At 42.5% G+C, this 27,054-nt stretch overlaps 1 protein-coding gene across 6 annotated transcripts; it reads left to right on the top strand.

The window, feature by feature from the left end:
• Positions 1-719: 719 nt before the first annotated feature.
• On the top strand, positions 720-26,608 carry BDNF (brain derived neurotrophic factor). Of its 6 annotated transcripts, none has more exons than XM_039537213.1 (2): positions 720-1,022; positions 25,232-26,608. In XM_039537213.1, exon 2 carries the CDS (start codon positions 25,253-25,255, stop codon positions 25,991-25,993), a length of 741 nt encoding a protein of 246 aa, XP_039393147.1. In that variant the 5' UTR covers positions 720-1,022; positions 25,232-25,252; the 3' UTR covers positions 25,994-26,608. The 6 variants fall into 6 exon arrangements, with proteins under 6 accessions (XP_039393147.1, XP_039393144.1, XP_039393143.1 ...); XM_039537210.1 differs by lacking the exon at positions 720-1,022 and adding an exon at positions 1,897-2,061; XM_039537209.1 differs by lacking the exon at positions 720-1,022 and adding an exon at positions 6,605-6,719.
• The last annotated feature ends 446 nt before the right edge of the window (positions 26,609-27,054 follow it).

Here is a 27,054-nt window from a genome sequence, read left to right as displayed (position 1 = left end):
CCGTGTTAGTCTGGTTCTGTAGAAGCAGCAAAGAATCCTGTGACACCTTATAGACTAACAGACGTTTTGCAGCATGAGCTTTCGTGGGTGAATACCCACTTCTTCAGATGCAAGCAGTGGAAATTTCCAGGGGCAGGTGTGTATATATAAGCAAGCAAGAAGCAAGCTAGCCTGCTTCCAGCACACCTGCCCCTGGAAATTTCCACTGCTTGCATCTGAAGAAGTGGGTATTCACCCACGAAAGCTCATGCTGCAAAACGTCTGTTAGTCTATAAGGTGCCACAGGATTCTTTGTTGCTCTTACATACATTTGTTAAAGCAAAACCTTGCAGTGCAGGCTAAGGGCCTGAGCCTACTGAAGTCAATGGGACTTTTGTCATTGACTGCAGTGACAACAGGTTCAGGCCTTAAGGTTTAAAAATGTATTTGACTCATGGGAGAGATGATGATCCCCCCTTTGAAAATAAACTAACTCACCCTGTGCCTGTTTTGGGGAAAATGGGAGCAACTAAAGTGAGAACATCATAAACATGTGTAAGGCACTGAAACGAAACCCTGTTAATAAAAGATGCATCATTCTCAATGCATGGTATTTTGATTCTTGTAATCCATGCAGTAGTGTGTCTATTAGAGGCAGCCAGGGTATCATATGACATACACGTCAAGAGTGTAGAGCAAGCGCTAGTGTGGCTTCCCACCCACACTCCCATTCAGAGCGCTAGAGGTCTGATGAAGCTTGAGCTAACCCTAGCGAGCGAGCGAGCATGAAATCTTTCTGTCTTTACCAAGATCAAATGGAGCTACTCGGTCAGGGGATGCCATTATTACCTCCACTATGCAATTTCCACTATCAATAATTTAATCTACTTGCTGCATAAACAGAAGGGGAAACCAGCGGGACAGATTTTTGAAGGGGGAAGAAAACCATCCCCCAAACCAGACCCAATTTGGGAGTTTCGTCAGAGATCCCACATGCAGCGCTGTCGATATTGACTTGTACAAGTAGCCACTAAAAACAAAAGGTGGGTTTTGGATTTCTGTCTGTTGTTATGCCTCAGAGAAAGTCTTTAGGCTGTCTAGATTGTGCAAATATGCCCCTGCGTGCCTCCAGAAAGTGACTAGCGTAACGTTATCTGGAGCGTTCATTAATAAACAATGCTTGTTATTATCTTGATTGCATTCTTAAAAGCAAACTATGAAGAGGTCAGTGAGGGAGCTATATTTAAACGGATCTGGTTTGTTTAATATACTAACAAGTAAACTAATATTCTCCCGCTTTTACGAGATTTAGGTGCAGGCGCAGGCTCCTGGTGGGTTTTATCTGTACGTGGTTCTTCGTTGTCATTACTCGATTTCTCAGCGTTTCTTTAGTGAAGTCAAACAGGACTTTTGCCTTGTCGCGGGGACATAGAAGTTGCAAACTAAGAAGCTGGCAGTAGAGCTGCGTGAGCAGCTGGGGAAGCCGAAGTGTGTGAATCAGAATAATAACCGGGGGAGGGAAATTCTGGGGGTTCCCCCCGGTATTAACTGATTGGAGAGTGTGTTACTAAGGAGCGTAGAATACAGGGGCCCGGGGGGTTGTTGATCAGACCCCTTCAGGGCAAGAAGTTTAGGGAGAGGGTGGTTGAGAGCGAGGGGCTGGCGGTGCTCTGCTGAGTGAGGGGCTTGTCCCACTAGGCTGCGATGGGAGGGAAAAGGCGCGCGGTTCCTTTAAGCCAAGCAACCCGGCGCTGGTGTCTCGGGCTTGCGGGAGCTGCTTGCTGGAGACAGTTTGACCAATAGAAGCCCAAACGGAGATCTAAATAATTCCTGAGTGAGAAGAAGCCAAGGCAGAGGCGTGTATGAGAGGCTCCTGCACCAGCCGGGGGGTGGGGTAAGGGGGGGGGGGATCTGAGCCTCACAACAACTCTGCTGCCCTCCCACCCTTCATAAAGCTTTGATGAGACACTTGAGCTGCCTCCTGTGTTGCTGGGGCTGCAGGAGGCGGCTGGTGGGACTGGGCGGCTGGGAGAGGATGTGACTTTCCGGAGGGACCCGAGCAGGCTTTGTGTGGACAACAAGGTACGAGGCGTCTCTTGGCCCGAACTAACTAACTGGCCGGGAAAGTTGAGTGTCAGGGGCTGGCCACGGGCGGGGGGCAGCCAGGGCAACTTCTGGCTGGGCTTCCCCTTCCCCTGAGCCAGCCCCTGGCGCAGCGTGAGCCCGGGGAAGGGGGAGCGGAGGGGATCCCGTGCAGAGGGGAGTGCTGGGGGCGGGGAGGATGGGCAGGAAGGGGGCCTGAGGGCGCGGCTAGGGGGGATCTAAAGCTGGGGGAAGAGGAGACGGTGGGGGGGTCCAGGGCTCTGGGAAGCTGGGGGCGGTTCGGGAGCTGGGCAGCCATGCGGGGAGCGGGTGGGGGATCCGAGTCGGGAGGCTTAGTTAGGGGGTCCTGGGACTGGGGGTCCTTCCTTCCTCCCCGCTCAGGAGCCCCCCAGCCGCCTTTGTTCCCTGCAGGATCCGCTGGGCTGGGGAGCGCCCCGCCGGCGCGCGCAGACACACCTGTCTGCCCCGTGCGCCCGGCAGTGACTGGCAGGCAGGTAACAGGCAGCGCAGCTGGGCTTGCTGGGAGGCGGGGGTGGCGCGGCTCCCAGCCTGTCCCCTGCCCTGCCCCCACGGGGATGAAATCCGCTCTCCCGGCTGCTGCTTGGAGCGAGGTCCCGAGCAAAGGGGGACCCGAGAGGAGTGTCTGGCCGCCAGGGCTTCCCCGTCGCTCCACCCCTGGGAGAGCCTGGCTGGCATGTGGCAAAGAGCCCCGTGCGCTGCAATGGAGACGGGAATTGCGCAGGGTGGCTGGCTGGCTGGCTGGCTGGGGGTGGGCTGGGGACGGGGATTCCCCTGCACAAATCGCTGCTCCCGGGGGGCGCAGCCACGGGCAGGCTCAGCGGCCCCAGCTTGCAATAGCGCGGCTGCAGGGGCTGAGGCAATGAGCCTGTCACGGGGCGGCGGCGGCAGCCACGCCGGAGTTCAGGCTGCAATACAAAACAGCCCTGTGAACACACACTGTACGTGCGCTGGTGCGAAGGCTGCGAGCGAGCAGAGTTTTGGTGGGAAATGTGGCCCTCTGCTGGCCGCTGGTTGAACAGCAGCTTGCAGCCGAAGGAAGGGGGGAGTGAGGCTAGCTGTCACCACCTATCTCAATTCCCTGCTAGAGACTGGAAGGTCTTCCATGGATCTTCGCGAGCTACGAGCCCCTTCAGCCTGCTTGTATTCTACTAAAGCGTCGTAGTTAGCAAACGATGCACCCCTATTGAACGAGGGACGTATAGCTGCATCTGGACAGCAGGAGTGAGATGTGCAGAGCATGAAAGATCTGTCATCACTGTTCACTTACGTGTATTGTCTTAACTGAACTTGCTGTGAGGTCTTTCCCCCAGCCGGTATCTGCAATAACTAGTGAACACTTTCTGAGGAGAGTAAAGGCACGTACTTGGTCAGGAATAAAGGCAAAGTGGATTTCTAAGTGTCAGAGTAATCTTCCCAGTACTGTATCTCTTTCAGCAATAATAGTTTGCTGGTTACACTGATGTAATTCTGTGAACTAGAGTTCTATTGCTAAACACCGTTTACAGTAGAACATACTGCAGGAAAAGCTGTAAAACAGCATAGTAAATACATTTGTGTTCAAACATTTTAAATCTTTTCTTCATTGTTAAAATTTGATACTTTGCATTCTCACGTTCAGGATATTTTTTTATACAGCCATAAAAGTAATGCATGAGTTCTCATTGTTTGCTTTATGTGACATTAGATTTCCTCCAGATTTAAGGTCATTAGGCTATGACATGGACAGCTTCAAGCTATGATAGCTGTAAGGAATTAAGCAGTGCAGTTTTGGCAGTGGGCATACACAAGTGTATGTGTAACATATTGCCTGAAATTATAAATGGAATGTTTGAGTATAAGGAGAAGAAACTCATTGACCGCAGCTCAGAGTAATGTATCTCTACTATCAACTGAGGTACAGTAAGTGAATGGAAAGATACACTTGTTGAAATGTAACCTTTACTGGAATTTAAAACATGTTGGTTACCATAACTGGAATTCCAATGCCATAAAGTCTTTATCCTTTTCATCAACTTTGTGTTAAATTGAAGAAAGAATATGAAAGTGTTCAGTAAATAATTAAACTGATTATACACTGTGCATAATCACAGTGAAGAAGAGAACTCTTCAGGGTGTAAAAGTTTTGGTCTTTGAGTAAATTAGGTAATAGCTATGTGTTCTTTCTTTTAAGAATTGGGAAGAGGGTAAAATAATGGTGTGTTTTTTCCTGTCTTTATTTTAATTTCATGGCTAGATTGAAAATAGTTCTCTTTCCTCTGAAAAGGAATTAGCATTAAATGGTAAGTGGTTTTGGATGGTCAGAACTGAATTAATCATTTGGATACCTTGCAATATCCTACTGATTTTCTTTTAAATATAATTTTACAAGATTAAAAGAGTAATGTGTTATAATCATGGACATCATTCTTTTTAATTCCGGAGATGCTATTAGTGTCTTCACTTGAACATTAAAGTTTTTTACAACGTACATTTTACTTTCACTTTATTATAGGTTGCTGTTTTGAGGTTATTACCATTGTGAGATCAATAGTCATTACTTATTTATGCTTCTAGTAACTGAGTTTTAATGTATGCAGGGAATCTATCCTGGTGATATAGTCTCCTCAGCAAGTATTTGTGTATCTGTAATTCATGGTTTGACAAAAATACATATACATGAAAAATCTATGGTATTTCATATATATCCACACATACAGGGGCAGGCTGTGAACCTCTTGCTTATACACATGAACAGTTAATCATCCAACTAGTCCCACTGATTTGGGGTGGGTAGTTGTTCACCAGCATGAGTAAGAAGTTTGTAATCTGGTCCTTTATTTGTATGTGTTTAATCAGTCACCTCACAGTAAAAGGTCATAATATTGATTTAAGGCCACTTTCTCATCCCTTAATCACATTGAGTAGTAGTTTAGTCCTTGAATAGTCTGACTGGAATCCATGGATCTACTTGCAGAGTAAGATACTACTTAATGTGAGTATGGGTATCAAAACCAGCCCCATAGCATTTGCATTACTATGGGCCCAATGGTGGCCTGGTTTGTGTAGCTGTGCAGTGATGTAAGTGGGTATAAGGGTCCCTGCAGCCATGTGCTAGTTATTCGAACCATGGGTAGACATGCAGAAGGATATATGCCTCTGTGAAGACTTACATCTCCTCCCACTGCACATGTGTGGTGCTTTAGCTGTGCAGATAGACCAGATGCAAGGTACCTGTCCCCCAGACTGTGGGGGAACCTGTGAGGCACATTGAGACTCTCTTCTGGTCCATTCTTGGGGCAGCACAATAGCCCTTACTCTGGGCTCAGGGCAAAGCCACAACTTGGCCTCAAATACAAAATCACTTGAAAAGTGCTGATAGTCAATGTTAGTTAACACACCCAAGAAGAGCCTTTCTACAAGGCTCCATAACATGAACCAATTTTCTGGCATAGTACTACCACCTACCACTTAATGTTCAACTTCACTGAACCACAGCTGGGAAAACCCATTTATAAATATTATGCCTTCTATTCAGACCCACAGTATTCTTTGCTTTCTAGCACTGCAGAGAGGATGCAGTCATTATAAGGCTGTAATGTCAGGTTAAAGCAATGTGTAAGGATCAACAACATTTTAATTCTTATCTGAATAACCCTGCTGGAATAGGGGAGCGGGGTGAAGGGGAGGGCAAGAAGTGTATATTGTATTTTGTAAGGGGATGAGGAGGCTAAACTGAAAAGGCTGGCTCTCATCAATATGCTTTCAAACATAAAACACATTAGTTTATATGTTGCCACAGGAGGACTGCACGACCCAGCTGAAAACACAGTACAGAGTTACATTTTTAAAATTCATCTTTCTAATGTGCAGTCAAGACACACATAGGAAAATAAACATCCAATAAATCTTTTTTAAAGTCGCACACATAATGAAGATCCAGAGCTGAAAGTAGCCTGCAGTTTTAACTTATTATCTCTACAGTACTTTCTCACTATAAACAATAGAACATAATAGCTGAAGAAGTGGAAGAAGTTGCACTGTTAGCTCAGTTAATAGGTCCTCAAGGGTGCACATAGAAAAGCAGAAGTCAAGGAGAAGTTATGGGCAGAAGAATCTCAAATTTTGTGTGTGTAAACCTGAGAGTGGATATCAGTGAGCTTTCACACTGCTATAGTGAGTACACTACTGCTTTAAAAATAAAAGGCCATCAAATTTATTTTAAGTGTCTGCCTTATAGATTTATATAAATGGCTGAAACGTAGTTTTAAGTATGTGTTGTCTGCCTACAGTGAAAATCTCATGTTATGCACTGTGTGGGGTCATGGAGGCTCTGATGTAAGCAGATATATCCTTTTAGTAGAGTAATTACTAACTTGTCTTGACTTGTTTTCAAATGATTGTTATGCACACTCCTAATTGCAAAATTGCTGTTTAATTGAAAGGCTCTTTCAATCATCTCTTAAATCAGTTCATATGCTGGCACTCTCTGTGATATCAAACAGTGAACTGCATTTTAAATAGGTGTTTTTAAAAATAGTTAAAGTTGAGTACTAGCTTTTTAATTATTTTTTTTAAATATTACTGAAATGAGAAGTAGTGGAATAAATTACAGTCTCTGGTTCCAAAAAAGGAAAAAGGTGAGTAGTATCCCCTTGATGCCTCTTATTGCAGTGAACAAGCAGTACAGGTGTGCTTTTAAACAAGCTGACTGATGTGCAGCTGGAACTGAGACTGACAGCTGGTAAGCTGTGACCACTGTGTTATCATGCTGACCACTATTGTCTCATTGTTGCCTTGTGCTCTCCTATCTAACTGTTTCCATCTGTCTCTTGTCTCAGAGCTGGATTTGTAAACTCTTTGTGATAGGGCGCTGATTTTTTGTACTGTGTTTGTACAGCACCTAGCACTATGGGATCCTGGCCATGATTGGACTCCTAGATGCTGCCACAGTAATAATGTACATTAACTACACAGTGCATTCAAACAACTTGCTCTTATACTGACTAAATTGTGTAATTGATGATGCTGCCAGATTAAATCCTTATACCACTTGGAGGCAGACTTCTTTAAATACTAGAAGAGACAGCATCAGAGGGAAGAAAATACTTTAGTTTTTGGACTAGACAGGTGTGTTTATAGGGCAGCTGTTCTGTTGGAATACCACGTAGCATTGTTTTATGCTAGGCACGTATTGCTATAATTTTAGGTCCTGATCCTGCAAACATGTATGTGGGTAACTATGCTCAAATGAGAAATCTCACTGACAACTCTGCAAATATTCACATGAGTAAATGTATGCAAAAGTGTGTTTGCTGGTTCAAGGTCTTAATTTTTCACAATATTGGGGCAGATCGTCAGCTGGTGTAAAATAGCTGCATTGATTTCAGCTGAGCCAGATTGATTTAAACTAGCTGAGGATCTGCTAACATATTGAAGATCTGATTACATTAACCACATATTTGCTAGTCATGCTATATCAACTTTGTTAAACTAGGTGTGTAAAATAAAAGAGTCCTAATTTCAATCACAGTAAGTATTAATTCCAATTCTTTATAAATCACTCAAGTATACAAAGTGAAAAGAAAAGGAAGGGAAGAGAAAACAGGTTGTTTTTATTTTGTAGTATAAACAAAGGATTTGCTAGGATGATACTGAGTAGATGTATTATAGTACCTTAGTTACTCTGAGATTACCAGTTCCAGAACGTCCCGTTACTGCATAATCTAGGCATCACTAATTGCTACAACTGTCTGAAGATGAGTTCCATTGGGCAACTAGGAAAAGCAAAAGAAGACTTCGTGTAGTAACTTTTCATGCGTTCGTGACAGCTGTCATCGTGCTGCAGTAGTTGTATATTTACTTCATTAAGAATGTAGTATCCTTCCATGAAGTAATTCTCTTTTCAACTAGTTAATTAAGACTTTGCAATTTCCTACCATGGTAATTGCATACAGAATTGAAAGCATGACAATCCATATGACTTTTTTTTCTGTTAAGTCCTCTAAAATGCTTGAAATTTAATGGCTCTTTATTCCATAAAGGTGCCTTAATTTTGGGTCCATTAAATCTATTTGCCTTTTTCTGTATACTCTGACAGCAAAATGCAGAAATCATGTTACTTAATTTCAGACTGTATTATAAATTTAAAGAAAAATAGGGATGTTGCTTTAATTTCAGAGTAGAATAATTACAAGAGGTAATTCTAGGGGCGAAAAAGAATACTTATTGCTAAATTCTAGAGAAATATTTGTAGATCTGAGTAGCTCAAAATCTGAACTGCTACCGCCACCTAGAGATAAATTCCCACATTTGCCAGATATGCCAACAACTTTTTGTGCGTGCAACTCTTGAAAACTGAAATTAGTGATGAGGCTATTAATCTTGACTGTTCTGAGTAGACAGAAACTAGGTTTAGCGGTGCATGGTGTCTTTGCTTTTAAAATATTTATGTATGAAAGTTGTGTCTGTGACTTTTCTGATGAGGCAGATAACTAATCTTCACACAGTCCTCTTTATGCGGTGTAAACAAATAAACAAGAAGGATCACTTTCAGTAAATCAGATGCCTACTTAACTTTATATTATTACTAGGGAAATATTTGCAAGTTAAATTTCTCTGGGTTTGTTACAGGTGTCATTGAGACTTGATTGCATGTTCAAAGTGTGCGCCAAATATATGAGTGCAAAATCCCTTTAAGGATTTGATTTTTCGTTTATGTGAAAACTCATTTAAAATAATTTTATTGCGCATGAAAGGTTTTTTTAATAGAAATTCTAAGAATTTTTTGAGGCTGTGACTCTGCATTGAAGTAAATTTCAAACCTTCCATTGATTTGAAAGTAGCTGAAATTCTGAACCCAGTCTTTAACTACAGTATTGAAGTTGAACTTGGGGAGGGATATGCAGATGAGTGTTTACCTCCTCCATACATTGGACAATGAAGAGTGGATTCTTCCATTTTATGTGTGGCTGGCTCAGAGAAACCCAGAATGAAGGAGGGCAATCACAACTTCCCCTCTTAAATGTTTCGTATTTCCTTCTGGCTGGTGGAAATTATAGTACTTGCCTTCCTTTTGGGAGTATATGCTTCCCTGGTACAGCATCAGGAGTTGTTTATACAAAACACTAGAGTATCTTTCTGCACTCCCTACCTCTGAGAACCCATATAATCTTTTTTTCTGAATATTTCTTCCTGACCACACATAGGAGACTGGTTTCAGAGACTTAAAAGTAGACTTAGGATAGCCAATATACAGCTATTAAGCTAGGGTTTTCAAAGATGTCTAAGAGCTTGAGGCTCCCAACTCCCACTGAATTCCAATGGAAGTTAAGAATCTAACTCTTAGGCCTGGTCTACACTAGGGGTGGGGGGGAAAGGAGGAATCGATCTAAGTTACGCAACTTCAGCTACGTAAATAACGTAACTGAAGTCGACATACTTAGATCTACTTACCACGGTGTCTTCACTACGGTGAGTCAACTGCCTCTGCTCCCCCATCAACTCTGCCTGCGCCTCTTGTCGAGCTGGAGTACAGGAGTCGACAGGAGAGCGCTTGGGGATCAATTTATCTAGACTAGACGCAATAAATCGATCCTCGCTGGATCGATCGTTGCCCGCAGATCCGGCTGTAGTGAAGACAACTTTGAAAGGCCCAGCCATTAGTCTATAATATTTACTTAGCATCTTGTCTTTCTAAATGATTATTCTGGTTATTTCTTAGTATCTTTAGAACCTATGATTACAGTCACACACTATATTATGGTGGATGACTTATCTATGTTTCCTAAGTTTCTCTGGGGATTCAAGGAGTGATTGTGATTAAAGAGAATCCTTTATATTCAAGTTAGGAGCACAGATGCAGGAGTCTTATACTATGCTATGCTACATTATAGAGAGTTATATGGTGAGTGTTCACTGTATCAGATTATGATCTCAGATATCTGAGAGGCTCCCATTGATTGCAATTTGAGCTTTGCATGCACATTTGAGAGCAGAAGTTGGCCTGTTACAGTAAAGGTAGCCATATAGGCACACATATGTATGCAGTGTTGTGTAAGAATAGGCTGCTGGCAAAAAACGTATGTCTAAATTGTAGGGAGAACTCTTGATCAAAAATATTGTTATACAAACATATGTGTTTAAAAGACCTCAAAACATGCTTCTGCATCATGATTATTTATATAGCAGCAAGCACTGGACTAAAATCCTTTTCCTCTCACCCTAACCAATGTGCATGGGATCTTATATTAAGTGTCTAAGGGAGATGGTAGAATCAAATGTACAACCTCCTGTCAATCCTACTACGTGTTGTGTTTTATCCAACATGACCAAAACACTGCTTTATTTGACCATAAGAGCTCCTGAAGAAATACAGCATTGTTTAGAGCGGGGGACTAAACATCATAATCTCTGGATTCTTTAACCAGCTTTGTCAATGACTGTTTGAATTTGAGTACATCCTTAATCTCACTAAGGCTGACAAATCTCACTGTTTGTCCATCTCTAAAATGGTCATATACCTTGTAAGGCAGTTCAGTGCTTGAAATCATGAGATGAAAAGTAATTAATTATATATATTTAGCTTTATTCAAGGGTTGAATTAATGAAATCAGTCACTCCCTCCCTCTTAAGAATAACTGTGTCCCCAAAACATAGTTGCCAGTGTGGATATTCTTGGTAAGGGCTCCTGGTCATCAGTAGGACTTGATTCTTGGTGTTCTCAAATAAATGAGAGTCTGCTGGCTTCCTGCTGTCATACTTGTATCTTCAATTGATATTTGTGCTCCTCATGAGTTGATCATCTGATCTGATTAGGACATAAATGCCAAAAGACAAATCGTTGTGATAGGCTTCACTCTGAATGCTGACAACGGAATCCATGGGGGAAGAAAAACCACACACAAGTCCAAGTTGGCAAAGAGTCTAAACCAATGCCCAAGATCCAAACACAGATGAACTATGGTGAAGTCCTGAACTTCATGGCTACCCTTTATCTTTACTGTCTTTCAGCCCTAGTGGGCTGAATCAAAACCAGATCTGAACACCTCTGAACTTCTGTAGGCTTTGGATCCAGATCTAAACTTTACAGCTTGTGACAAAGTCACAGATTATCTTTTCACTGCAAAATATTGGCAGCTCACCACAGGTGCATCATGCAGATTGGTCAGCCAGGAGGTCCTTGTTGTTTGTTTTGTTTTATGAGCCGCAAAGAGAAGTTTTGCAAAGTTTATTTCCGTATGAGGGAAACAGCCTGGAATATGCAGGATACTTAAAGGAAACAGTAGAAAGGTGAGCTAAGTAATTGTTTATCCACATGCACTCAGTATGGGGAAAACATCAGGACAATACAATTGCATGTAACAGCGCAGAAACATCCAGCACCATAATAGTGGTACTCATAAACAAAGATACCTAGTTTCTCTTGACAGAATCTGGTTTGTTAAAGAGCCCTGTCCCATATCTCGGTGACATGTTTTCCTTGGAGCACGGGCCAAATGATGCAGTGTTTTTAAGTCCCTCTTAAAGTTGCCCTATAAAATTGTCATAACATTTACCAACCCTGGCACAAAATTTACTTTTCCAGCTTTACAATGATAAAGATCAGTGAAAAAAAACTAATGATGATTTATTTGCCCATCCAAAACCAAAAGTTCACACAGGACCAGTGAGAGAATAAGATTCTGCAAGACTACATTGAATAATAATATGATATAAGGCTATAAGAGAGCTGAGCCCTAAACCTCTATGAAGTCTCTGCCTACGGTTTTGGCAAATCTAAGGGTGACAGTTCCATAGAAGTAGTGCAGAAAGCTTAATCACCTGGATTTGTTTTAGCTTGGTTCAACATTGACCTTTTGCTGAATAGAGCCCCCATGTTGTATGAGAATATTAAAATCATGCACTTGGAAAATGCTTCTATAACCTCCTGGCTAATGGGCCAGTAGCCATTATATGAGAAATGGAAAACACGACAGAGTAAAGCCATGAAGGAGTTTAAACAAAGGCTGCTCTGAAGTGAACAGATTTAGGGCCAATTCCTGATGGGTGCAGAGCATCTGCAATTTACTTCTGTAATCAACTTCAGCTCACTGGGAATTGATTTTGCAGGGAATTGCAAGTTCTTAGCACTTCTGATGATTAGTAATCTTCAAGTGTACCCCAAAAGTTGATCCATTGAGTTCTGTGATATGACCCAGGGCCCTCTTACCTTGAATAGAGAGATGTGGCTTGGAGATGATGGAATCCAATATATCTTGATTTTTTTTCATTGCTTGGATCAAGATGGAGCTCTGCATACTGGATCTCATCCTCTCCCCAGGCAATGTATCTGTATTACAGATATGGCAACTCTATTCTTCTCCATTTTAAACAAATTAAGGGGTGATCCTCACACTCCTGGCAAAGTATTATGCAGTCCTCCTAGGGCAATGTTTTTTGCAGCCCTTGCTATCACCTACTTGTGCAGTAGTTGTTCTACATGTGAATAGTTATCTCCGGCTTTTCTTAAGCTGCTTTCACTTGGAGCATAATCATTGTGTATGAGCCACGGCAGCTGTGATGTGTCTCAAATCAATACTCTGGAAGAGCTGCCTCAGCATGGAAGAGCATGTTTCTACATTAGTATGTCATTTCAATTTTAACAATATATATGTTTTTATTTTGTTGTTGAGCCCACATATTAGAAGCACGGAGATCAAGTTAAAAACTGAAGTGTGAAGGGGGGAGGGGGGAAAAAGCCATATGGCAAGAGCAGGAGGTCTGGCCACCCCACCTTGGGCTCGTGACAACATGCCCTACATTTAACCTACAGTCAGGAACTAATTAACAACACAGATGGGAGTGAGCTAGCATATGTATTCAAAATAATACCCCTAAGGTTTTAATCAGCAGCCCTGCCTCTTTCTGAGTAAGAAACAGAGTGAATCCAGTGTTGCTAAAGAGAGCTTTGCAAAATGGATGAGTAATATGTATGGGTAGGCTATGTTCTGTAGTGGCTAGAGCAGGGGACTGGGAGTTGGGGCTCCTGTGTTCTTTTCCTGCCTCAGCACTGATTTGCTTTGTGACCTTAGGTAAGTTACCTAAATCTCTCTGTGCTTCAGTCTACCCATCAGGAAAATGGGATTTTTAATACAATTCCTTCCCCTTTGTTGTGGGGCTTAGGCTTAATGTCTGTAAAGCACTTAGAGATCTCAGATGACAAGAGCTATAAAAATGTTAGAATTTATACAAGTAGGGAGGGACTCTAGAGATTCAAATACTCGATCTGTGTCCTCATGCACTTTATTTTTTTAGGAGTAATATCTCTCAAGAGTTACTGAACCTGGTTCTTTGTCTATCTGTCCATATACAGAGCTGTTTTCTATTTCTGATAGGAAGGTTATTTCTGGGTAGCCGATATTGCATCCTTTTGTGTGGCTTTTTTGTTTTTTGTTTAGTTTTTGTTTGGAATGGGGAACCATTATATTTTCCTTAGTTAATGTTTGCTTCCTCATTCTCTTCAGCTATCTGAACAGAGGCTCTCCTTCCCTGGAAGGCAGCAAAATCTTTGGGAAAGGGCTGGCCCTGAAGCCGCTTCATAGATATATGTTACTTAATTGCTTAAAAACGTGTGTGCTTCCCTCTGTTTGGAGCTTGAGGGGTCTTGCAACAAGAGCTGTACCTTGGCAAAAAGACCACTTCCCCTCTTCCCCCAGCTGTGTTTGTGTGTGGATTTCCCAGAAGCAAAGCATTTCTAAGTGGAGGGTGGAGTGTTAGATTGGGACAGGCTATCTTTTATGTATCACTGTTTACAGCAGGGGTAGGCAACCTATGGCACGTGCACCAAAGGCAGCACGCAAACTGATTTTCAGTGGCTCTCTCACTGCCTAGGTCCTGGCCACAGGTCTGGGGGGCTCTGCATTTTAATTTAATTTTAAATGAAGCTTCTTAAACATTTTAAAAATTTTATTTACTTTACATACAACAGTAGTTTAGTTATATATTATAGACTTATAGAAAGAGATCTTCTAAAAATGTTAAAATGTATTACTGGCACGTGAAACTTTAAATTAGAGTGAATAAATGAAGACTCGGCACACCACTTCTGAAAGGTTGCCGACCCCTGGCTTACAGGGTATGTTAGAGCTACTTGTACACTTCTGCAAATAGTTATAGGATACATTTTGTGGGGAGATTCATGTTTGGGAATCCATCTACACTCCAATCAGCCACCTTTGTTGCATAGTTCTACTGAAAATATAATCATTCACAAATATGCATCTGCCCCTGAGGAGTCTTGAGTGTGAGGAGTCTGTCCCACTGGAACCTGTCTTCTGTCTGGCAAAAGATTGTGCTGCTCTGATGCAGCTGTTCAGGTGGTAACCTCATTTAATTTCATTCCCACAAGATCAGTCCATGGAAATACTGGGCCATAGTCTCAGCTGGTGTAAATCAGCATATCTCCATTTACCAGTTTACACCAGCTAAGGATTTGGCCCCCCACACCCTTCTGGGATTTACCAGAGCAGTGAACCTTTTAATTGTGATGGAAATAATGTCTCAGGGTAGCAGGGAGCCTGTCACTAGATCTAGTGACAAGTATGAAATAAATCTGTGTTAACACTTGCTGAATTAATTACCATGGAAAACTGGGAGTAAAACATAAGTTTATTAGTAAACTATAAAAAAAACAGTTGCTCAGGCAAGGGGCAAACACACTTTTTTTTTTTAATTTGTAGGGAAAGAAATAATTTAAATGTTCCATCTTTATAGAAATACAAAACAGCGGAATATTCCTTCAAGAAAAAAAGTCATTCCATTTACACTTGGGAGCAAGGACAGGGCACCTCTGTGCACTAAAGCAGCATGCAAGGAATTTGTTTAAATATATTCTAATGAATATATTCTAATGAATACAAAACAGTAGCCTTATAGAAAAGTATATTTTCTATAAGGCTACTGTTTTGTATTCATTAGAATATATTTAAACAAACAAACAAACAAAAAACCACCTTGATTTACCACAATGATACTGTGGACTCTACTGCATGATGCTTGTAATCAGAAATTATAAATCATCATTATTAATTTTTTTTAAAAAAGATTGTGCTCCATATCCAAATATCTGTATTGTATTTCTGGTAATATTTTAATATTGCTACTGGTGAGTAACATGTTATCTTCAAAGATTCAAAGCATGGAATCAAAGGGTGGAACACATGCAGCAATTCCTTGCATGCTGCTTTAGTGCCGTGACAGAGGTAGTTTAGCTTTCTAATGAGTATGTCTGTGTTCAACAAAAATTCCCCACCATGGCGTAGACGATGGAGGCTTTTCAAACTTCCTGAGCTCAACCACTAACCAGTCAGATTTTTGCTAACAAACCAATATTGTCCTTTACATTCCATGGAATTTTGGACTCCTGCCTTTATCGGACTCCCTGAAGCCACTCTGGAACCTGAATGTAAGCTTTAACCCTTGCCCATATATGGAAAGTATCCCCACAGAGATGCCATGCTGATGAATGGACCCAGCATGTTCTGAGAGAAGTCCAAATGTGGGATGAATAGATAGAAGATGACTCTGAACACCACTAACAAATACAGGCACAGTTTACGTTAATACCCGTCAGAGCTCTGTAACAGGCATTTCCAGTTTTTGGATCATGATCATCACAGCAAACTGTTGATTTACTTCATTTTGAGGACTGACTATGGTTAACAGCAAGATATCCAGTCAGGTATTCTGTCACCTAGATCAAGGCCACACACAGTCAAGACCTCAACACAGGTAAGTATCTTGCATAGTGTCCCTATTGCTTTCTTCCTATCTAGAAAACACACTGAGGGCCAGTTGAGGCTGTAGAGCCTTGTCTGTCTACCCATATCATGGGGCAAATGTGTCACCTGAGCATTATACTTCCTAACCTTTAGTCCTCCTAGCAACATGAGCCATGCATTGTCTATTGCTTATATCTGATCCAAACTGCCACCTATGTGGCCCTGTAGGTGGCCAGAAAGGAATTAGTGCTTGCAGCAATGTTCTTATATGGGAGGTTCCGCAAGCTTTCCCATTGCTGATAGGCGACGTAAGCACCAAACAAAACTGGTATGACAACTCATGTGCCGGCATGATCATGGCTGCAATCCAGCTAGGCATGAATTTCAGTACTAATGGCTCTTAGGGTTGCCAATTTTGGTTGGATGTATTCTTGGAGATTTCATCACAACATAATCTTTAATTAAAGATTAATCTTTAATTCCTGGAGACTACTGGACAATCCTGGAGGATTGGCAACCCTAATTTGACTATTGAAGGAGCAAATCATGGCTTGTTCATTTATTGAGAAGAGAAAACTACCCTCATTGTGGAACTGGCTAACTTATTGATATAGACTGGTTATATAATATTTCACTGCAGAGTTAAAAGGAGTGATCAGTTCCATAAAGGAATCTGTCTTGTCACGAAAGAACTGTGCAATGTTTCTGCTGAATCAATCCTTTTGATGTAATATCACAAGTGTAAGTGGTGCTAAGATTGTTGCATGCAGTTTTCAGAGCTTACCTACGTTTGGAAATCAGGGTTACTTCCAGTGATCAGTCTTTGCTGATGCTTGGACATCACTCCTGGAAGTCATGCCTTTTCTGTATAGTTGCAAGAACTATGGCATCCCTCCCCGCCCCTCCTCCTGCCCCCGTACTCCGCTACTGGTAAGTAAAATGAACCTGTCGGTAGCTAAGATATTTGAGTGGTGCTTCTTCTGCATTGTTAGGTATTTCAGTTCTAAGCTATTTTCTGGTTAGTGCATTATCCTGTATTAGTGGATGCTCATTAGCACTTTTTGTAGCTCAGTCTGCAGAACTGTTTCAGTGATAGTCCCATATTCACATGCTCACAAGTTTCTGAAAATTATTCCCATTTTGAGTGGAGTGTCCCACCCATGGCCTCTATCGGAAGGTGAACTCCTTTTTGGAATGCTGCTGTTGTTTTTATTCACTATGGTAGTGCTCAGAGGCCCCAGTCCTAGGGTGATCATATTTCCCAAAGAGAAAACGGGACTCCCCCAGCTGCTCGCCTGAGGCCCCCCCATCTCTCCCGCATGATACTGTTGCCTGTGGCTAGAACCCTGTAGGGGGGGACCCCTCAGGAGTCTGTCAGCCCGTCGCTGGAACCCTGCTGCCCCTCCTATTATGGAATGCTTCCTTCCCTCCTCAACTCTGCCTCCCCTGCTGCAGGGGGCTGGCATCTTCACTCCCCCCCCCCAGTTCCACCACACTACACCCCACTTTTTTGACAAAAGTAGGCATTTGTCCTGTTTGCTCTTGCCAACTGATCAAGTCAGCAAGAGCAAACAGGACAAATGCCTCCTTTTGAGGAAAAAAAAAACAAAGTCGGGATGGCCGGACCAGGGTTTAAAAAAGGGACTGTCCCGGCCAAAACTGGACATATGGTCACCCTACCCAATCCAGATCAGGTCTCCAAGGTGCTGGGTGTCATACAAACATCTAGGAAGGCTGTGTGTGTGGTGAGCTAAACAACCATTTCCCATTGTAGAAGTATTAAAATAAGAACATTAGAAAGGCCAAAGGTCCTCTAGCCCAGTAGCCTGTCTTCTGACAGTGGCCAATGCCAGGTGCCCCAGAGGGAATGAACAGAGAAGGTAATCACCAAGTGATCCATCCCCTGTCACCCATTCCCAGCTAGTAAACAGTGTGGGCATGAACACGCACCCCCGCACCCCCACCCAATGGACATCACCACTCTGCTGACATGAAGTTGAACAAGAGTTGTGACATCACTGAGGCTTGGAAGGCTGTCCTGCCGTTTCCTCACCTGCCTATGCTGCCATCGTCTGCATTGTCTGCACCTCTCAGTGGGCCTTTCTTAGGTCAGCCTAATGAAGGTGCTACCAGGAGCTCAGGCCTCAAGTATTTTGGGGGGGTCAAGAAGACCTTGGGTATGCGATGGAGAGAGGAGTTTGTTTTGTACCATTGGAATAGCTGGGCATGCTTCCCTGAAATTTGGGGGAACCATCTCCCCATCCTTGCCCCATAGCTTTCCCAGTCCCAAGAATTTTTAGGACAAGTGCTACCAGCAGCACCACCAAGCTATTTCAATGTAATGTCAGGACATCATGGCACAATTGTTTTGTGGCTTTCTGAGACTCAGTTTGCCTCTTTCCTTTCCCCTCCCTTGATTACTGTTTGGCATCTCTCCTCTTTCTTGGGTGCAAGAGCTCTGGTCAAACTTGGGGACTTCACAAAAACCCCATAAGGTATCCTGCATAGATATACATTTCCCCAGAGCCACAGGTTGGCTATCACAGCCATACGGTGTATTATTGTTGTATAGCAGCTGTGATACACTCTTGTGAGACAATAAGAATGTCTCATTTTCACAAGACGTAGTTTGCAACAAACTCAGACTTTCTTGCAGCTTTACTTCCAAATAGCACCTAGCTTGTGTAGTTCCTTCACTGCCGTCTCTGGCAACATAGCTGGTTGGTATTATTACCTGAAGAAGCAATAAGCACCAGCATGAGCAGGGAATAATTCTTCCCTCACATCATGCAACAATTTATGAACACGCTAATTCATTAGATAGTGTCTTGTGCATGTGGTTTTTTTCCTTTGATTTCAGTAATAAAAATAATTATAAAGTTGGATGTATAAATAGCCCTAAGGATAAACCTACATGCATCAAACATCCAGTTATGCATGCGTTAAAGGTTAATCTTGTTTGTTCTCAGTACATTTAGTCTTTGCAAATCATGTGCTGACATGCATTTCATTTTGGTATCTGTTCACACGCTTCTGTAATGATACAAAGAGCAGGAACTCATGCCTGTGTCATTCAATAAAATTTAGCAAATTGAACTTAAAAAAAGTCTTAGAAAATGGCAAGACAGAAATTGAATAGTTTCTTGCTGATAATTTTATCTTCCACCTGGGGTTCCATTCTGATGAATTTAAAGGTCTAATGTACCATTCACTGCCTAATTTGTTCCCTTTATTTTAACTTTCAAAACCATGTGGCTTTAGTGTCAAGATCCAGTGGAGAAATGTACTTATGCACAGCTATTGACTAGGTTTCTCTGTTGGAAATAGGACCTGTTAATCTTTTTATAATCTGCTTAAATTACGTATCTATATAATTATACTATTTTATATTTCAATGACATCTCATTAAATGCAAATATTTGTTTTATTGCAGGGATTATACAGCTATGTAATTAACTTCAGATGTAAACTAGTCCTGGCAAGGCCTGCATTTAATCAGTTGCCTTCCCATTGTTACAGATATGTGGCCTACTTCAGACCTCACTTACACCAATATAATTCCATTGACTTCAGTGGCGTTACACTAGTGCAGACCAGGATAGGTTTATCTGAGCTCAGGCCCATGTGGTGTATGACCTGACTTGTTGCTGGTTTTGCTCTGCCAAGCTGTATTAGGGAAGAAGGATGTTTCTGTGGTCAAAACACTGGGCTGAGAGTCAGGAGACCTCATTTCAATTCCTAAACTCTGCCACAGGCTTCCTGTGTGACCTCGGAGAATTCTCTTAATTTCTATGTGCCCCAGTTCTCCCTGTGCCAAAATAATACTTCCTTTATCTTGGCTATTTATACTGTAAACTCTTTGGGCCAGGGGCCATCCCTTACAATGTGCTTGTAGAGTGCCTAGCACAATGGGGCTTTGTTCTCAGTCAGGACTTCTAGATGCTACCACAGTACAAACTAATAGTAAAACGTGTATTGTGTCAAGCTTGTTTTGAAGCCTAACACATCATCCAAATGCATAAACGATGGAAAGATGTTGCAGCACCCATAGAGAACATGCAGGATCAGGCCCTGGTCTGTGCTTTGAGTTGAAGGGGGAGATTTTGCCCTGGTTGACCAAAAGGAAAAAGCAGAGTCAGGAAGGCTGTGGCAGGGAGGAAAACTGAGTTACTATATCATTGCAGGAAATTGGCCACCACCCTCTACCTAGCAAAATAGGCAGAGGTTCTGTCCCCAAATCCCGGAATATCCCAGAGATCCCCATGGATCTGCTACAGAAAAAAGATGATCCGCACAGGGCTCCTATGCATCTGTACTGGCTTAGTGGTCCTGTTTCACACCTTTTGGCTCTGTGCCCTGGGGCCCTCCTGGGAAAGTGAAAGGGCATGCATGCTGCATTCACTTCTAGGTATATTTGTCACTGTTCTCCTGTGTGGGGGAGGGACAATTGTCATAGCCCAGCCCTATGTGCAGATTCCTGGAATTGCTGAGGCACCTCCATGCAAGGTTTCATTGAGGTTGTTTTTCCACACATGGAAAGGGAAAGTACCATGCCCTGATTCTGGACAGATGCTCTCCCCCCATTTCTCCCTCCCACCCCCCCAATACAATAGTAAAGGGTATTTAGAAATTCTGCTAGTAAAGCAGATTGGAAGATAGGCAAATAGAGCTCTCGTCTCTTTTTTCCCTCCTCTGGCTCATATAGCACAATAGCTAAGCAGCAAACAGGAGTGCATACATAATCTGCATTGGTATTTGGATTTACAAGACATTTACCGTAATGGAACAGGCAGTAACTCTTATTGATCTGGGAGCAGAAGGGAAAGAATTGAAAACTCACATTCAAACTGTAATAACTGTTTTCAGTGACTCTTTTGATATGGATATTACAATATTAAGGATCTGGTACCAATTCATTAAGTGAGATATGAACCTTGCATTCATCAGTAAATTTGCAGTGCCTGGGGTAATACTTTTAAAGTAACAAAGAAAAAGTCTCCAGCTTTTGAAAGTGGCTGAAAGATGTTTATCTGTGCACTGATATTTAACACTCTCATTCCATTGTGACCTCATTATTACAAGATTAGCAGACACTGTGTGACTGCATCTGTGCTTCCAATATGAGCGCACTGTTGCCTATGAAATGAAAAGGTTTTGTGTGTGTTAAAAGGATTCCCCACCACGTTAGCACATTTGGACATCATTCTTTGCCAGAGATAATGAATGTGCCAAATGCACAAGTTACTAGCAGTCTCTTTTCTCTATAAAGCAGTACAGACCAACCAATCTTTTGAGATGTTACATATCTATTGGTACTTGACGCCAGGGGCGGCTCTACCTTTTTGGCCGCCCCAAGCAGTCATGCGCGGGAGGCGCCCCGGAGCCGCGGGAGCAGCGGACCTCCCGCGGGCATGACTGCAGAGGGACCGCTGGTCCCGCGTGGCTCGGCTGGACCTCCCGCGGCTGCGGACAGTTCGCGGGTCCGGCGGCTCCGCTTGAGCTGCCGCAGTCATGCCTGCGGGAGGTCCAGCCGAGCCGCGGGACGAGCGCCCCCTCCGCAGTCATGCCTGCGGCAGGTCCAGTCCTCACGGGGCTCCGGTGGACCTCCCGCAGGCATGACTGCGGCAGGTCCACCGGCCCAGCCTGCCGCCCCCCCCCGGCTGCAGGGGACGGGCCGCTCCTCGGCTCGCAGCGGCAGGATGAGCTGGGGCCCCAGCCTTTTGCCGCCCCCTAGATTTTGCCGCCCTAGGCACCAGCTTGTTTTGCTGGTGCCTAGAGCCGCCCCTGCTTGACGCATAACTCATTTAAAGGGGAGGCTGTTGAATTTTTAGGTCCCAAAAGTCACTTCTCAGAAATGTGTGTTTATGGTGCCTTAATGGTGGATTCCAGATATAGTTTTTTTGTTTGCTGCCAGGCTAAATTGCTAAAAGGGAAAAAAAGCCATGGTATGGTGACCTATTATATCAACAAATCCACATGTGTGCTATTGTTATACAACTCTGGCAATGTAAAAGATGGCTGAGAGAATTGTTAATAGGATTCAAAGCCTAATTGGACTTCAGCCCCCATCCCTCCAGATTACTTATGCATGATAAAGATAATCCTATGTCATGCTCTGGGTGTCAATTGATCAGGATTAGGTGGATTCTTTTCTACCAGTTCTTACTGGTTAGGTGTACTGTGGGTGTTAACTGACTGAAGCAGTAGGTATTGAGCACTGACAGACTGGATGGACCAATGGCCAGCTGGCAGAGGATCTGTGGACTAATGGATTAAACCTTTTTTTTTTTGGTCTCCCACAAGCACTGTCATGCCTCTTTTCCATGCTATCTCTTATAGCTGACTCTGGGGAAGAAAAGGGGGTATAGGGCAATCACCTGGATGCCAACTTCCAGAGGTGCTGAACTGCTGTGCCACTTCAGTTTTGGCTGGCTTTCCCCCTGCCCCTCAGCCACTCGTAGGGATGGGAGGTGCCAAAAACATTTTCCATCTTGACCAGCAAAACGGCTACAGCCACTACTGGTGAAATGTATAACCTAAATCATTTTTCAGAGCCACTGGTCTCGTCTCCTCTAAATCCCTTCTTAAAACCCATTGCTATCATGATGCCCACTATAAACTGCCTAGGTAGGTAGTCTCTTAGTGATTTATTCTATTAGGTAAGTCACTCATTTACTTACCTAATTTTAAAACAAACTTTGAGGCCCCCAAACTGCACACCTAGCTCATATGTGTGTCCCTATTGCACTTACCTTTGTCTCTCCCCTCCCACCCTGTTGTGTTTTACACCCACTTGGCATGTTTAATCCTTATTTAGACTACGGTTTTTGACATAGGGACTGTCTTTTATTTTATGCTTGTACAGCTCCCTGCACAATGGAACTTTGATATTGGTTGGGGCCTCTGGGCACTACTGTAATATAAATAATAACAACAGTAATGAGTACTTGAATGGAAGCCATAAGATCTTGGTTCTGTTCCTAGCTCTGCTGTTAACATATTGTGTGACCTTGGGCAAATCACTGAGGGCAGAATTTTCAAAATGTTTACAGATTTTTCAGTGTCTCAGTTCTTGGGTGCAGCTGAACCAATGGGAGCATAATCTCTCAGTGCCATAGGTGCCCTGTCTGCCAGTAAGATAAATCTATGTTTATATTAATAATGATACTCAGTCTGTAAGATGCTTTGAGATCCAAAGGATGAAAAACACCATTTATGTACAAAAGATGATTGTTCCTCATCATTAGACGAAATACTATGTTCCTGTGAGTCACAGCCATCAGGTTTGTTTAATTTCATTGTGTCTGTGCCACAATGACATACTTAAACAGGAAGGATGACTTGGACATGAGGATCTCCCCAGCTCAACTCACCCCTCAAGTAAATTCCTCTTGTAAGAAATAACCCTTCACTAAGTGAATGTTGCGCCCTAAAACCTGGGCAGTGTCCCTCTAGCATGTGAGCTTTTTAGTTTGGTCTTTTCCACTTGCAAATTTGGGAGTACTGGTTTCCCACAGAATATTTGTAGGAGATGAAGTAAGACTTCTACAGAGCACCCTGTTGCCAGACAAATACAGCATTTACTCCAGTGTGCATGCCAAGTATGAGGTACTTCCGAATGAACTTCAAAAGCACTGAAATGAACATTAGCTGCTGCTTCAAAAATGTGAATAATGCCATTGCTTTCTAGCAAGCAGTGAACTGGCATGAGCAGGGATCGGAAGGGGGAAAAAGTAACAAGTGGACTTAGAAGATGTTGTAGCAGCACTTTCAGATCAGCAAACATAGCTCTCTTTGTCACTGAGGGGTTTCAAGGATTGTATGGATTTCTTATTAAAGGAGCACCTAAAATGTTCAATGTAGAATCTAAAATGTGCACTGTACAGACATACATAGCAGGAGACAGTTCCTACTCTGAAGTGCTTATAACCTGAAAAGACAAAACAAAGGGGAGGTGGATAGACATGCCCTCAGATTCTGAGGTGCTGATAGGAACAAATTTTGTTAATTCTACTGGGTGTGTGTTGTGGGTTTTGATAATATATAAACCACTCCCTCACTCGTCCTCTTCCATACTGCATGCTGTTTGCCTTATCACACACCTTGCCCGCCTCACACCACAGACTGTGGGCTGAGTGTGAGAGACAAAAGGCAAACCAGACAGTCATGATATTTAAAACACCTGGGGTGGTAGCATGGCCCTAATGGCTGGGTCATGCTAGCTCTGCTGTGCTTAAGCACTGGAGCCAAATGTTGCCATTCTTACACAGGAAAACTTTCACTGAAATCAATGCTGAGTTCAACAGCTAGCTTGCCTGAATAAAGACTGTAGGATCTGGCCCTTGATAGTTACCTTACAGCGGTTTTATTATTGTCCTTTCAATATAACGTGTGTTGAAACATTTCCATCACATTCAGATGATACAAACAATTTATTTACTTAGGCTGCATTTTAAGTGTTTATTATGGTATTAACTGTGTGATGGTTTGTCTGGTTGCACAGTCAATTTCTGTACACACTTACTTTTAGGCAAGAAGTAGGCCTGCAAACGCTCAGTAATTGTATAGCTTCTATTGGTGATTGAAAGTATTTTTCAAACCATAGTTACAGCTTATGGTGGTTGTGTCCACATGTGCTATAGACAACCTCAGGCAGACAGGCTGTGACACGGTTTGGGTCACAACACTCCTCAGAATAAAATACCTGTGTGCGCACTCAAAATGGAAATCTTGTTTGACCCACATGAGCAACAGCCACACAGGAAAACAGCTGCTGGAGCGGGTTCTGGCAGAGCAACTTTTATTTCGTATGGCTGTTGCTAGCACAGTTCAAGCTGCAGTATGGACAGGGACTAAATGCATAGCTAATTACTTTTTGCCCAGAATGTTTATGTTGTGATGTACACAACCTCAAATTTGTTTTAGTAGCACAAGAGAAGGTAGCCCGACTTTACATCTCAGCTTCAAGGTTAAAATATGTTCTCTGTTACAAGTACACAGCTCTCTCTGACACTCTTCAAATTCTTACCCTTGTACTGTGCCATTTCTAATCTGCTGTTACACTCGCACCACAAATGGTAGGTCATTAAATCTTAAACCGATATAGTATCTGAAGTGTGGCATTTACTAGTGAAGGACCTTGGGCAGGGTTGCCTATTCGTTGCCTTACGTGTTAGTTGAAGATATAAATCTAGGGACAAATGTTGAGTGTCTCTTTATAAAATGGAAATAATAATGCACCATTGATATTAATCTGCACCTTTGTGCAACTGATGTTCATAACAGCTGTTACATGAGTAAACTTTTCTCCTCTCAGGTCAACTAAATGGCTATGGATTTGTTTTGGTCCCTATGAAATTTTAAATCTCTGTTTTTTGTCTTGTCCTTAACAGTTCCACCAAGTAAGAAGAGTGATGACCATCCTTTTCCTTACTATGGTTATTTCATACTTCAGTTGCATGAAAGCTGCCCCTATGAAAGAAGCAAGTGTCAGAGGACTAGGCAGCTTGGCTTACCCAGGTCTTCGGACCCATGGGACTCTGGAGAGCCTAAGTGGGCCCAACACTGGTTCAAGAGGACTGACATCATTGGCAGACACTTTTGAACATGTCATAGAGGAGCTTCTAGATGAGGAACAGGACGTCCAACCCAGTGAGGAAAACAAGGATGCCGACTTGTACACATCTCGGGTTATGCTAAGCAGTCAAGTGCCTTTGGAGCCCCCATTGCTCTTTCTGCTTGAGGAGTACAAAAATTACTTGGATGCTGCAAATATGTCCATGAGGGTCCGGCGCCACTCTGACCCTGCTCGCCGAGGGGAGCTGAGCGTGTGTGACAGTACTAGTGAGTGGGTAACAGCAGCAGAGAAAAAGACTGCAGTGGACATGTCTGGTGCAACGGTTACGGTCCTGGAAAAAGTCCCAGTACCCAAAGGCCAACTGAAGCAATACTTCTATGAGACCAAATGCAATCCCAAAGGTTACACAAAAGAGGGTTGCAGGGGCATAGACAAGAGGCACTGGAATTCCCAGTGCCGAACTACCCAGTCTTATGTGCGAGCTCTCACCATGGATAACAAAAAGAGAGTTGGCTGGCGGTTTATAAGAATAGACACTTCCTGTGTATGTACATTGACCATTAAAAGGGGAAGATAGTGGATTCGTGTTGTATAGATTATATTGAGACAAAATTATCTATTTGTATATATACATAACAGGGTAAATTATTCAGTAAAATAATAATTTTATGGACTGCATGTATAACTGAAGTTTATACAGTACAGTGGTTCCACAATCTATTTATTGAACATATCCATGACCTGAAGGGGAACAAACGTCATTTGCGCACAACTAAAACAAATAAGTCTCTGCATTACATTCCTCGATAACATTGTGGTTTGTTGCCGTTGCCAAGAATTGAAAACGTAAAAAGTTTAAAAAAATAATAAAATTGCATGCTGCTTCAATTGTGAATTGATGATGAACTGTCCTCTTTCAGAAAAAAAATTTGAACCAAAACATTCCGTTTACATTTTAGACAGTAAGTATCTTTATTCCTGTTAGTATTATATCTGTTTACTGCTTTTAACTTCTGATAGCGTTGGAATTAAAACAATGTCAAGGTGCTGTTGTCATAGTTTTACTGTTTTATTTTTTTACGTTTAAATTCCCTCGAGGCTGGAAAAGGAAAAAAAATCATTATGATATATGTTCTGGATAAAACAGATTTGGGGTTTTTTTGTATGTTGTGAAGGTGTTTGCAATATTGAATCAGGCTACTGACAAAATAAATAAAAAAAAAAGAGGCAACTGAAAAAGAATGCTGATGTTCTGCTTCACATTGCTGAACTGCAGGCTTAAGGACAGTACTTGTGTAACTGTCTGGTTCCATGCTTTTTTTTTTTAAATATATATATTGGAAAAACTGCATTTGCGTATATCACATTGGTTTATGTGGGGGATAGGTTCTGGGGGAGGGGTTGTTTGGAGTCCCCCCCCCCTTCTGTCTTGGGCAGGAAATTGATTGCAATCTCTAAAATATTTCACTCCTCACCATATGACTAAGCTTGTCATATTGAAAATATCATCTAGAGTGTTGAGAGCAATTACTTAAAATGTAATAAAAGACTTTTTGTGCTTGGATCAAACGTTTTGTTGAAGCACAATAAAATTTCACGATAATGTGGTCTGAACAGAGTACAGTAAACGTAGATCAG

The sequence above is a fragment of the Mauremys reevesii genome, linkage group 4, assembly GCF_016161935.1.
Source record: "Mauremys reevesii isolate NIE-2019 linkage group 4, ASM1616193v1, whole genome shotgun sequence".
Lineage (NCBI taxonomy): Eukaryota > Metazoa > Chordata > Testudines > Geoemydidae > Mauremys > Mauremys reevesii.
The sequence above is the reverse complement of the archived record's forward strand: the minus strand, read 5'-3'. Positions and strand labels throughout refer to the sequence as shown.